Raw genomic sequence first — 13,586 nt, forward strand, 5'->3', positions numbered from 1 at the left:
TGGGTCTTTTGCCTCTCCATACATACAGTAGAGTCAGTTTGTCGATTTCTGCAAAATAATTTACTAGGATTTTGATTGAGATTGCGTTGAATTTATAGATGAAGTTGGGAAGAAATGATACCTTGAAGATATTAGCTCTTCCTATCCATGAATATGGAATATCTCTCCATTTATTTAGTTCTCTGATTTCATTAATCAGAGTTTTGTGGTTTTCCTCATATAGATCATTTTGTTAGATTTTTACCTAAGTATTTCATTTTGGTGGGTACTAATGTAAATAGTACTATGTTTTTAATTTCAAATTCTACTTGTCAATTGTTCATATATAAGAAATCTATTGATTTTGCGTATTAACCTGTATCCTATAACCCTGTTATAATTGCTTATTAGTTCCAGGAGTTTTTTAGCCAGTTCATTCAGATTTTCTACATGTCGTCTGTGAACAAAGGAAGTTTTATTTTTTCCTTCCCAATCTACATACCTTTTGTATCCTTTTCTTATCTTATTGTATTAGCTAGGACTTCCAGTGAAATGTTGAAAAGCAGTGATGAGAGGGAACTTTCTTGCCTTCTTCCTGATCTTAGTGGCAGAATGTCAGATTTTTATTATTAATGATATCAAGTTTTTCACCACTAAGTATGATGTAACTATAGGGTGTTTTTGTAGATATTCTGTATCAAGTTGAAGAATTTCCCCTCTGTTCCTAACTTACTAAGAGTTTTTATCATGAATGGCTGTTTGATTTTGTCATATGCTTTTTCTGCATCTATTGATATGATCATGTGATTTTTCTTCTTTAGCTTGTTAATGTGATGGATTACATTAATTGATTTTGGACCAGCCTTATATCCCTGGGGTAAATCCCCCTTGACTGTGGTGTATAATTCCTTCTACACATTGTTGGATTGGATTTGAGAATATTTTGTTGAGGAGTTTTGTATCTTTATTCATGAGAGATAGTGATCTTTAGTTTGCTTTCTCATAATATGTGTCTGATTTTGACATTAGGGTAATTCTGACCTCATAGAATGAGTTAGGAAGTACTCCTTCGACTTCTGTCTTTTGAAAGAGATCCCCCTCCCCTTTTTAACAGCTTTATTGAGATATAGTTGACATATAATAAAATGCACATATTCGACACATACAATTTGGTGAATTTTGACATATATATTTTAAATGGAAGTATTTTTATTTTGTTTTATTTCAAAGCTACAACATATAAGAATATTTAGCTTGATTGAGAACAGAATTATTATATACTGAGATCTGATAGTTTACCTGCTGTCCTTTATACCCTTGGCTTTTCTTAGACAAATATATTATTTTCACAATAAAATAACATTTGCTTGAATGATACTGGTCATGTCCTAGTGGATCACAAATTTTTAGCAGACTTTAAAGAGCTGAAAAGAATATATCTGATTTGGAGGAATTAATGTTCAAATACATCCCACCAGCTGCTCATCCCTAGAATCACATACATTGATTGATCACATACATTGATGATTTGTAAAAGCTTCCAGTGCATCAGGATTTTCATTTGTTGAAAACGAAAACAACAAAACTTTCTTTTTCCATTCTTCTTAATATTTTTATTTCATACTGTATAATTTTTGTGTTATGTTCCTGGTAAGCTTATACTCTCTCTTTTGTTAAAATGGCCTCCCCTGATTTACATGAAAGTAGCCAATACCAAAAGAGCCAAAGACTGAAAAAGTTTGTTTCTTGAAGAACCAGCTATTGGCAGGTGTTGAAAGAAACAAAAAAATTCAAATATATGCATGTATTTGGCCAAAGATGAAAAAAAAATTCATGTAAATGTTTTGGGGTTGAAACAGTCTTTTAACAACTTTTCATAATTTGACACTTCTTTCTCAATTATAAATAATACATAGCCAGAATTGCTGAGTAGACTTGAATATGCAACTGACTTTCTTGGCTAAGAGATTAATAATTTTTATAAGTTTATTTACCTGACCATGTTCTATAATATCCATTTAACAGATTTATGTGTATGAAATTTAAATAATTTGATAAAAACTCCTTAGAGAAAAAGACTTCTTGATGTAAGTTACATTCTTAGCTAGTGTTTTCTGGCATCAATATTATATATTGAGAGCTTGTTCATATATGATATTTTATGTGCTACAATTCAGATTAAACAGTCTTTGCTCTCAAGGGGAACAGAGATAGTTACCTGTCATTAAATCTAACTATTTTTTTTATAACTTTTGTTTGAGCAAAACCTCACTAATATGTATGTTTGGGAGGTCTGAACTCAGTGACTCCCCAAGGGGCAATTTGGTATCACATAATAAATTGTAAATTCCATCAGTTATGGGTCATGCACCACAATCTAAAAATTTCTTCTTGTATAGGTTAAATGTTAATCTTTAACAAAATTACATCTTTCTGAGCCATATTTTCCTCTGTTACCAAGTAATTTCTAGGTATTTAGTTTGATTTTGGGAAAGAATGGTAATACTTTTTGATCACCATGGGACAATTTTGTAACATATCATAGTGTTTTGGTAACTGACTAGCAGGATCTATATGTGAAACAATTCTTTATACCCTGCAGTTTCACATTAGCCTCAAAATGCAATATTTTTGATACAGCTTAAAAAATTTTGTATCCCAAAGCTATTAAAACATTTTATTTATATTGCTTTGAGTTTTCAGATTCATATGACGGGTGTGTTCCATTTAACTATTTTAATCTTCATTACAAAGATAATGCTATGCTGCCCTGAATATAACCTCTTTCTCATCTCTTTAACCACTGGCAAATACATATTTATTCTACACTTGTATGTTTTTTAATTGAAGTATAGTTGACTTACATATTATATTAATTTCAGATGTACAACATAGTGTTGTGATAACTTTTATACATCATGAAATGATCACCACTATGAGTCTAGTTACCACCGATCACCATATAAAGTTATTACAATATTATTGACCTATTCCCTGCACTGTACATTACATCCTCGTGATTATATATTTTATAACTGGAAGTTTGTTTTTTATTTTCCCAAACCTGGTACGATTGCCCTATTTAAAATTTCCTGATGAGTGAACAGGAAGCCAGTGCAGATGATACATTTGTGGGAGCCTTTCACTGGCCCTCTAGTGCTTCTACCTGAGGGAACATTGTCGCAGTTTTGGCCCTGAGGACAGTAAATGCCAATCCAAATTTTCAGTAGAGATATCTGGTTGCAGTCTTAGAAAATATCCTATTAAGTGATTATCGTTTACTCCTCACCATGGAAAATTGGTGATGTGTGCTGATTTATTTTGTTCATTATTTAGGAAAATTAATTCATCCTGCAAATTATGTGTGCCTGGTATGGCATACCAGCATGCTAGATGGCATATTAAAAGGCGAAGACATTTAATATACAATTGCTGTTATAGAAAAATGTGTTAACAGTGGTTTTACTTCAGCAGGCCCCAAATCCAAAAAGGCAAAAGATACAGGCAAAGGCACTTCACTCACTAATACTGCAGATGTATTGAAGAAAATTGAGGTAAGGTTTTCTTCTTATTATAAGAACAAACTGAAAAAATGTCATACCTCTTTTTGTCTTCTTCCACCTTAACACCTTCTCTGTCTTTTAAATAACGTGTACACTTGGCAGAGCCAAGCCCAGCATACAGGGTAACTAGCAAGGTTTGAACATTGTTGGCTGGGAGATATGGGGGCTCCATTCTGTCCTCTCTACGACTCACCTGTCAGCTTGCCTCACCTTTTGTCACCTGACTCCTTTCCCACTCTATTCCTCTTTTCCCCTTGCATTTGGATTATGCATGGGAAAGAAACATGAATGTATATCTTTAAAGATCTCTCATTTTTTCCTCTTATTGGTATATGTGTATTTTTAATGCTTTTCTTCTGCTTTATGTTTAAGTGTAGAAGATTCTATTGAGGGAAAATCCTATCTTATGGCACTAATTTTTATATCTTTATTTTTTAATATTTCAAAAAAAAGATGTAAAATTAAAAAGATGAATAAACTAAAAATATGCCCTCCCATCCCTGTCCCTAGCCATCCATTAAATTCCTCTATTTTAGATGGCCAGTGTTACCAGTTTCTTATATATCCTTCCAGAAACATTTTATGCATAGAAAATACAGATTTTTTTTCTTTTTAATGACAAAAAAGCAGCATATTGCACTGTTTTGCCTCTTCACCTTATCACTTAAAATATCTTGGCAATGTTTCCATGTCAGTCTGTAAAAGAGTTCCCTCATTCTTTTCTTTTTCTTCTTTTTTTTTTTTTTGGCTACACTATAAGAATGAACCATAATTTATTTAATCAGTAATCTATTGATGGACATTATGTTTCATCTAGTGTTTCACCATTATAAACAATGCTGCAGTGAATCCATGTTAAGTATGTGATTTCACATGTTTAGGATAGATTTCTAGAAGTAGACTTGTTAGGTCAGCTGTTATGTGTACTGTATAATATGGAAAATATGGATAAATATTGGCAGATCATTCTCCAATGAGGTTATACCAGTTTATTCCCTTTATTCCCACTATCAATGCGTGAATTACCTTGCATTGATGGTGATGGTGATGGTAATGATGATGATGATGATAATGATAGCAGCTAGCGCTTTTTGAGAACTTTTTAAATAGCAGGCTCTTTGATGAACTATTTACATCCATTATGTGCTTAAGGCTTCATAACAACAAAGAGAGATGGGTATTATTATTCCTTACTTACCGATGAGGACGTCAAGCTTTAAAACTTTTACTTGCCTGGCCAAGTTGGCATAGCTATCTGGTAACAGAAACTCATCTTTTTAAATTTTACTTTTGACCAGTACTTGAGCTGAAGATAACAGGTCTGAAAATCAAGCCAGGAGGATTGTTGAAGGAATAGCAATAACTGTCAGGTTTTACTGTGGTGGAATGATGGATGGAGTTGCAGAACTAGCCATCTTGTATTGATTGAACACAGATTCTGACTGTTCTTAAAACTTCCTGGAAAGAAGTTGCTAAGATGACATGGGCTATAAGGAAGATAGATCTGGACCTCTGGATGTGGTTTCTCATCAGAACAAGTTGTATTTCCTTATTCCCTACATTTAAACACCTTTTTTCATTACACACTTTGTTAAAACTGGAATTTTAAATCTAGAAATCCCAATGAGTTAGCAGCTTTATTTAATAGAGCAAAGTTAGCTTCTAGATGACTCCATTATTGTTCATTTCTTCAGCAAAAGTAGTTGCAAGTTTTCTTTAATGAAACTTCTGTGATGGAGAGGGGATGACATCCAGTCAAATCTCATGGTTATTGTGTGAATAATCAGACAGCAGTAAACTAATATTTGAGCTTATTTCTGTATGACATACAGGTGGCTCTGTGAGTGGTCTATGGTATTTAAGCTAGAACTGTTAACTGTTCATAATTCAACTGTTTTCAAAGTGTTTTCACATTGTGTTATTCACATTGTTCTTTAAATAAATCCATAAAGTAGTAGGGGTAAATAGTTATATCTCACAGAAGAGAAAATGGAGACTATTAAGTAGATGAATTAAAACTAATATCTTAACACAAAAGGAATAAAGTGATGAGACAGTGTGTATGATATCTTTTTTCTAAATTTCATAAATCTGATATTTGTTAACTGATTTAGGTATTTTATTGGTTTGATTTAGGTCTATGTAGTAGAAATAAAGTTGAAGTTATTTATTTAAAGATAATTGAGGTGGCAGTAGTGGAAATCAAGACCTCCTAGTCCCTACATAGCACTGAATGACTTCTATATTTAAAAATATTTTTACATAACTGGTTTAAATAACTCTGTTGCTAATTATTAACTAATAGCAATAGCATGATTTTTTCAGATGTAGCGTATACCTTGCACAGAGTTAAATAAGTATAGCACTACAGTTCCCTTTTAACTATACAATCTTGTAGGCCTTTTTACTAGGGTTTGATTAAAATAGAAAAGAAAAAAATTTCATATCTTAATTAACATTAATATGTCATCATTATATGTATGTGTTTTTATAAACACTTAAAAAATCTGTAAATACTATTTTCTTTACATGCAGTTTTCCAAAGGGATTGCCAAGTGTTAAAAATTGCACACATTATATTGTAGGAATAACTCATATAAGGTAACATGGGTCAGTATGAAGATAAATCATCTTATGTCTATTACCTTTGTCTTATTTGTTCTACCTAAGTGGGGTAAGGTGACAGGAAGGGTAGAGTTTGAATTTTGATTAAAAATTGAGACTATCTGATGTAGTCTTTCATTGCCTTTGGTTTTCTTAAATTCAAATTTGAATGTAATTAAAGGGATTAAAAAAATATTTAAGAACCAAATGGAATAGTTAAGTTGTAGTCACACCAAATACAAAATATGTTTTCTCTCTGTATGTAATCTACAGAGCAAATATCTTATAATAGGGTAGAGTATTTACAGATTTATGAATTAGTGTTCTGATTACTGATTAAGAATAATAGTGTTTTAGTTAAAGTGATCTTATGCATTAATTATGAGTATTAATATATGAAATTATTGCTGTCCCCCACCTCCTAGAAAACTGGTGAAATTCTGTCACTTGTGCAAATTAAGCCTAGAACAGTTTAGCAAATGGATAGTAATGGTAATAAAAACAGGTCACTTTTTATCAAATGGAAAAAATTATTGGTAGTCACAATAGAAATATAAAGATGTAATCTTAAAGTTAAATCTCTGTCTTATGAGAAGGTGGCAGTGGTTTTAACAAGGTGAATAAGTGGAGCCATCAGGTAATCAAAGTTTCTCTAACTCTGCATCTCTTCTTTGCCTGCATTCTTAGAGTTGCTAATAATTGCTAATATTTACTGAAATTTGAGTTTTAATCTCTCTTTTCTTAATGTACCTGCCAGATACATTAAGAAACAAAAATCCTTGGAAATGGGAAGTAAATAATGAGGGAGAATAGAGATAAGAACATGGATAATCTGCAAATAGGATGACTTGATATTATTTTAAACAGTTTCACTTAGAAACTAAAACATAGACATTTTGAAATGTTACCATTCCATTCTCTTTTCTCCTTTCATGTTTCAAGGAAAACAAAATAACATTCTGAAAGTGCTTCTCCATAAACAGAATCAACTCAATATTTTATAAGGAGGTAGGATAGGAATCATAAAAATAAAGCATTGGGCAGCAGAGCTGATATCACAGCATGACTCAAGACCCAGTTATGAAGTAGCAAACTCAGAGAAAATACCAGTGTAATGACAGGCCATTTAGTCCCATCTTTCTTGAGTTAACTCACGGTGTCCTAGGTGGTGGCCTGGAGGCGTCGGTAAGGGAGGGTTAGAATTAGGGTGATAGGTAGCTGTTCTCTTGAGGTTGAGCAGGCAAGTCAGAGTCTAGTGGTTTCCATTTAAATTAATGAAGTTCATTTATACCAGGAATTGGAAAAGAGAGGTGATGGTGAAAAATCAGATGAAGAAAATGAAGAGAAAGAAGGAAGCAAAGAGAAAAGTAAAGAAGGTGATGATGAGGAGGATGACAATGCTGCAGAACAAGAGGAATATGACGAAGAAGAGCAAGAAGAGGTAATGGTCTATTCTGGGAGAGTAACAAAGCTAACTAAGCTTAAGGATGAGCTAATATGGTATATAATTAAAGTAAACCAACAAACCAAAACCAAGTTGATGGGAACCAGGGGTATATTATTATCACTGGCATCAAGTTCTTGGTACCAGGAGAATTATTATAGCATTGAAATTATAGTGATACCAAATGGAATGTAGGAGGTAAAAGTAACTTGATAGGCAAATTTGAAAGTGGAAGTCCACAAGTTAAGGAAATTGATCAGATTAGTTTAAGATCTATATACATACAATTTTAAGTCAGCAATAAGGGAATTAAGGGTTTAGTCACATAGGTTTGAGGGGGTACTCTGCAATACCATCAGGTTTTAAATCCCAACGTGCATGTGGACACTATCAGAGAACATTCATAATCCAACCTCAAGTATCTCAGTCAGAACTCAGTGTTTTAGATTTGGGATTTCCAACTTTCGGAAACATGGTGCATTTCAAAATAAGCTGGAGTCAGTCAAGCAGGGTAAGTTTGTTGGTCACGGCCTCTTTGGGACTTTGTAAACGTCTCATGCATTAACCCTAGGCTGAGAGTTTCTTCTGCATTGCAAGTGACCATTGTCTTCACTCCATTTCAGCTTCTCACACCACACTCTGAATCTTTTTTTTTCACCTGAATTGCTCCACCTGAGAAATCTTTACTATATGCTACAAGTACTTTACATTAAATTTTGGATTCCTATAAAATTTATATTGGTGTGCAGTGAGGGGGTACAGAAGCATTTTTATCTGTTTCCAAGTGGTTAGCCAGTTGCCTACCTCATGTACTAAATTTTCTTTCTGCATGGATTTGAAATTCTCTTTTATCAGCTATTAGATTCCTTCACCTACTTAGATGTATTTCTGGACTCTGTTCCATTGATCTATTTCTGAACTATCACTAAGATGTTCCAATTAATAGAAGCTTCTGATTATTTGTTAATATTTTTAGAGCATGTTACCCTTCTTTTTCAGAATTTTCCTGAATATTCTTTGGCTTTTGAAATGCTCTGTTTATAAAGTCTACTTGAGTTGACCTGTGTTGAAATTTAGATCTGTCCTAACAAGAACAGCAAACATTAGGATTCTAGTAATTTCAGAATTCTGTATTGGGTCTTTAACAGAGTCCAAAACACCACCAGTGGGTTTATATAACTATATTTCATTTTAAAAAAACCAACCAACTTTCTACTTTAATAAAGAAAGGATATATATTCTGAGTGTGAGGCTGGGTGAGTCTGGGTATAAGCAAGCTCAAAGCCTTTCCAGATTTAAAGTTACTCTTTGCTCTTTCTAGCAATTAACTGATTAATGAAAAATTACTGCTAATTAACTCACCTGATGTATATTGAGGATTTAAAGAGCATTTTGTTTTGAAGAGTAAAGTGGAGCGAATTATCTATGTAACACCTACATATAAAATTGAGAAAATATAGACTTTTTTCTTTCTGCAGTCTTTTGAGTGTTACAATTAAAGAAAAAAGCAGGGGCCCAAATGAAGCCAAGAACCATTTAAGCCATCAATTTCAACAAGTTCTCACTTTGTACCAATCTTTGTATCAAGATTACTAATCTCACAAAATTACCTAATGCGCATCATTGAACATACTTGGAGGTGCTCATGTCTAAACACAAGTGGCATATGCTCAATTTGAAATACAGTATCCCCTCCTTATTCATTTCCACTTATGTACAAATTGGCTAGCTTATATTTTCACACAAGTGTCCTTGCCAAGATCTCACTTACAAGATGGACTCACTTGAACTCTCAACCATGCCACTCGTCCCTGGTACATGGACTCCGGATTCAGCCAGGTTTCCAGACTGTTGGATTTCTTGGCACCAGAGAAACCAGGCCAACTTCCTAGGGTCTTAGCTGGATACGGAAAATTAAAGTGTTTAGGGAGGGCAAAGTAATGAAATACATATCTGAATAATACAAGTTACCTTTCTTATATTATTTATATAAATCTATATATAAAATCCATGCAGATACTAAAAAAGGTGATATCCAGGAGACTTTCTTACTCTATCATAATTTCTGCTGTAGATAGTAGAGATGTGGAGATTAATTTGGGGGGGGGTAAAGTAGAAGAGAATAGCTTTATTGCTTTGCTAGGCAAAGGAGGCCACAGTGGGCTAATGCCCTCAAAACTGTGTATCCTGGAAATTAATTTTTTTATGGCAAATTTCAATCATTTACAAAAACTAGTGACTAGTAATATAAACACCTACAGACTCATCACCTAGCTTTAACAATGATCAATTCATAGCCAGCCTTTCGGCCACTCTTTCATCCACCCGGTCTGCTCCTTTCCTCCCCACTTCAAGCCTGCAGCTGCCTTGGATTACTTTAAAGCAAATCCCAGGCATTATATCATTTCATCCATAAATATTTCAGTATGTACTCAAAAATAAGGGCTCGGGCTTCCCTGGTGGCACAGTGGTTGAGAGTCCGCCTGCCGATGCAGGGGACACGGGTTCATGCCCCGGTCCAAGAAGATCCCACATGCCGCAGAGCGGCTGGGCCCATGAGCCATGGCCGCTGAGCCTGCGCGTCCGGAGCCTGTGCTCGGCAACGGGAGAGGCCACAACAGTGAGAGGCCCGCGTACCACAAAAATAAAAAAATAAAAAATAAGGGCTCTTTAACAACATCACAATATCATTATCATACCTAACACAATAAAATGTAACTCTTTAATATCATCAATTATTAAACCAGTGTTCAAATAGTTTTGATTGGAAAAAAAATTTTTGCTTATTCCAGTTGGAATCCAGCTGCAGTCCATACACTGCAGTTGGTTAATAACGCTCTTAAATTTCTTTTAATCTATATCCAAAATGGATTTTTAAATTTTTGATAGAAAGCAGAAATATCTTGAGTCATTTACACAGATAGTAGTCTTACTCAGCCATAAGAACTGGAATGTTCCCAGGGGCTTAATCCCTCTTAATTTATAAAGGAACTGAGGGGCTTCCCTGGTGGCACAGTGGTTGAGAATCCACCTGCCAAGGCAGGGGACACGGGTTCGAGTCCTGGTCCGAGAAGATCCCACATGCTGTGGAGCAACTAAGCCCGTGTGGCCACAACTACTGAGCCTGTGCTCTAGAGCCCGTGAGCCACAACTGCTGAGCCCGCGTGCTACAACTACTGAAGCCTACGCACCTAGAGCCCGTGCTTCTCAACAAGAGAAGCCACTGCAATGAGAAGCCCGCATACCGTAACAAAGAGTAGCCGCCGTTCACGGCAACTAGAGAAAGCCCGTGCGCAGCAACGAAGACCCAACACAGCCAAAAATAAATAAATAAAACAAATAAAAATTAAAAAAAAATAAACTGAGGGGCCCTAGATGTAATATAATATGGCATCTTCTGCATTTGATTTAGTATCTTGAGGTCTTTTCGTTTGTTTGTTTTTTGGTAGGAAGCAAAAATCACTCTGCTTATGCTCAGCTATGCATTGTAACTGGAAACCTCAGTTCTGGTGTAGTCGAATGAATGTTAGTATAAATTGGCCTCGTTTCTTGAGTGTTTGTACATTTGTTTGCAGTAAGTGTTTAGTGGTTTAACTAACTAAACCATGTATCATCCCACTAAGGTATAATGAATGAGATGTATAATCCTATTAAGGTGTAATGGGCATCCGTTTATGTTCTCTCAGCTAGTTGGTGCCTGAGAATAGTAGGAGATGGTGGTCTTGAGGAAGAAAGCACAGTTAGATATGTGAAAGTTAATGTGTGTTTCAAGCATTGAAATAACAGAGACTTCTTTTAAGCCTGGCATATTTTCTAATTACCTAACTTTGATATTTTATAAACTTATATTAAAGGGACAGCCTACATTATGTTCTTTAATGTTACTACTCATACTTTTAATGTTTACTGAGGAATATATCATTTCACTTAGGAAAATGACTACATTAATTCCTACTTTGAAGATGGAGATGATTTTGGTGCAGACAGTGATGACAACATGGATGAAGCAACCTATTAGCTATGAAATTTCTCAAAAAATATTTTTACGATACAGCTTCTGAACATTTGAACAGACTTGTTTTCTATTTTATTTCTGATAAGGAATGAGTATTTTATTTTTGTTCCTGTTTTGTTGGAAAGATACTTGTTACCAAAATATTCAGAACCACTTTGAGTTTACATACTAGTTACCTTACCAATTAGTCTCTGACATTCCTTCTCAACACCTCTGTCATCTCTCTGATGTATTCAAGTGGATTTTTTTTTTTTTGGTATTATTTGGATTAGAATGTACCTAAAGAGTTTTTGCATCTTTTAATCTATGTATTCATACTTAAATAATTTTTTCTTGTTTAACTGCTGATCTTTTCTAAAACTACTAGTCATCATAACGGATTTCAATAATCTGAAAGTTGGTTTAATACTGCACATGGAGCACTTTAAATACAAAGAAACTTGAAAATTTATTTTTTACTTTTACATGTTATGTTCTGTGCTACTATATTATGACTACATAAACCTACCTGAGCTCTTACAAGTGCACATTTTATGAGATTAAAAATTTCATGATTGGAAACACATGCACAGGGAAAAATGCCAATCTGAGCTAAGTAAATTTCACAGCTTACATCTCAACCAATACAAAGGCCTGGGATGCATATTAAAAATACCTGAATTGGAGGCTAACTTCATACCATACAATATATGAATGAATCATCCCACTGTAACAAGTTTGATATCTCTGAGTCATTGGCTTATGAAAAATTAGACTGAGATTTAATTTTGTACTTTATAAAAATGTTGACTAAATTCTAGTCATATAAATCTCATTGCAGTATGCATGTATGTGTAATCTGTGAGGTGTAGTGGCCTCTGTTACGTTTCACAGGACTGAGCTCTCCAATTGATTTATATAACAATGCAGAATGAAACTCAGGTCACTTTGAAATTTAGATTAATCTTTTTTGATTCATTTAAAAACTAGCTCCCCTGCCTTTTTGTATTGGGGTGGGGGAGAGGATATCTATAAACTTCAGCCTCCAATGACTCACATATGCCAAAGATTTTCAAGGAAATTCATATATTTTTAAAATGATTTATGAACATTACCCACCAAAAGAAATAAATTTTTCCCTCTTGGGAAGATACCACCCATTACCCTCTAACCTGAGAATCAAGAGCCCTAGATTCTATTTCTACCTTTACTATTAAACTCAACCTTGAAATTGAGCTTAAGTTTTCTGTGCCTTAGTTTCTTCACTTGTGAACAATTTTCTATAAAAATTGTTTAAACTCTAACCAAAGTTTACCATATGTATTCATTCTCTCACCTTGTAGAAATGATCATTCTTAATTTAAATTTAGTTCTCACCCTTTAAAAAATTGTAGATGGTAAAGTGATTGAAAACAGTTTTGAGAAACAAACATGTTTTCCTCATAAAATATATTATAATCTGATTTTCCCATCTTATTTTCTGGTGGGAAAAATTGGAGAAAATGTGTATTGTCTTGTGCCATTTTGTAACATGGCTTTCTCAGGAAAAAGACCACTTTCAATTGTAATATTTCTCAGATAATTCAGTATGTGTGTGAGGGCCATTATTAGTTCAGTATTGTGCTGATCCTATGTGATTTCTTATTTAAAGGAGCTTATCAATAATTTTAAAGATTCTAAATGGAAAACATGAATAAAACACTCTAAAGTATTAGCAATCTACTAATTAGTAGATTAGTAATTGCTAGTATTAGCAATTCTACTTCTTAGAGTAGAATCCTCAGTTTTCAGTTGTAATGGGCAAGTAGTCATTTAGGATTGATAATTAACGGAAGTTTCTTAATCTCTCACCTCTTTAGTATTATAGCCAAATACCATTTAATTTATAGAAAGCTTATCTTTATGGTTCTGTTTACTTGCTTTATTACACATCTGAAGATAACACTTAAATTGGGCAAATACACCAAAGATACAGGAATCTTTCCCTGGCTTTCAATTTGTT

At 33.9% G+C, this 13,586-nt stretch overlaps 1 protein-coding gene across 1 annotated transcript in view; it reads left to right on the forward strand.

Moving 5' to 3' along the window:
* The window catches only part of POLR3G (RNA polymerase III subunit G), a 39,067-nt gene extending 27,195 nt beyond the window's left edge, over positions 1–11,872 (forward strand). The window contains exons 6-8 of the mRNA XM_060146156.1: positions 3,451–3,533; positions 7,441–7,587; positions 11,522–11,872. Coding sequence (XP_060002139.1) covers positions 3,451–3,533; positions 7,441–7,587; positions 11,522–11,608 — 317 coding nt within the window. The 3' untranslated portion in view covers positions 11,609–11,872. The remainder of the gene's footprint in view (positions 1–3,450; positions 3,534–7,440; positions 7,588–11,521) is intronic.
* Positions 11,873–13,586: the final 1,714 nt, after the last annotated feature.

The sequence above is a fragment of the Lagenorhynchus albirostris genome, chromosome 3 (genome assembly GCF_949774975.1).
Source record: "Lagenorhynchus albirostris chromosome 3, mLagAlb1.1, whole genome shotgun sequence".
Lineage (NCBI taxonomy): Eukaryota > Metazoa > Chordata > Mammalia > Artiodactyla > Delphinidae > Lagenorhynchus > Lagenorhynchus albirostris.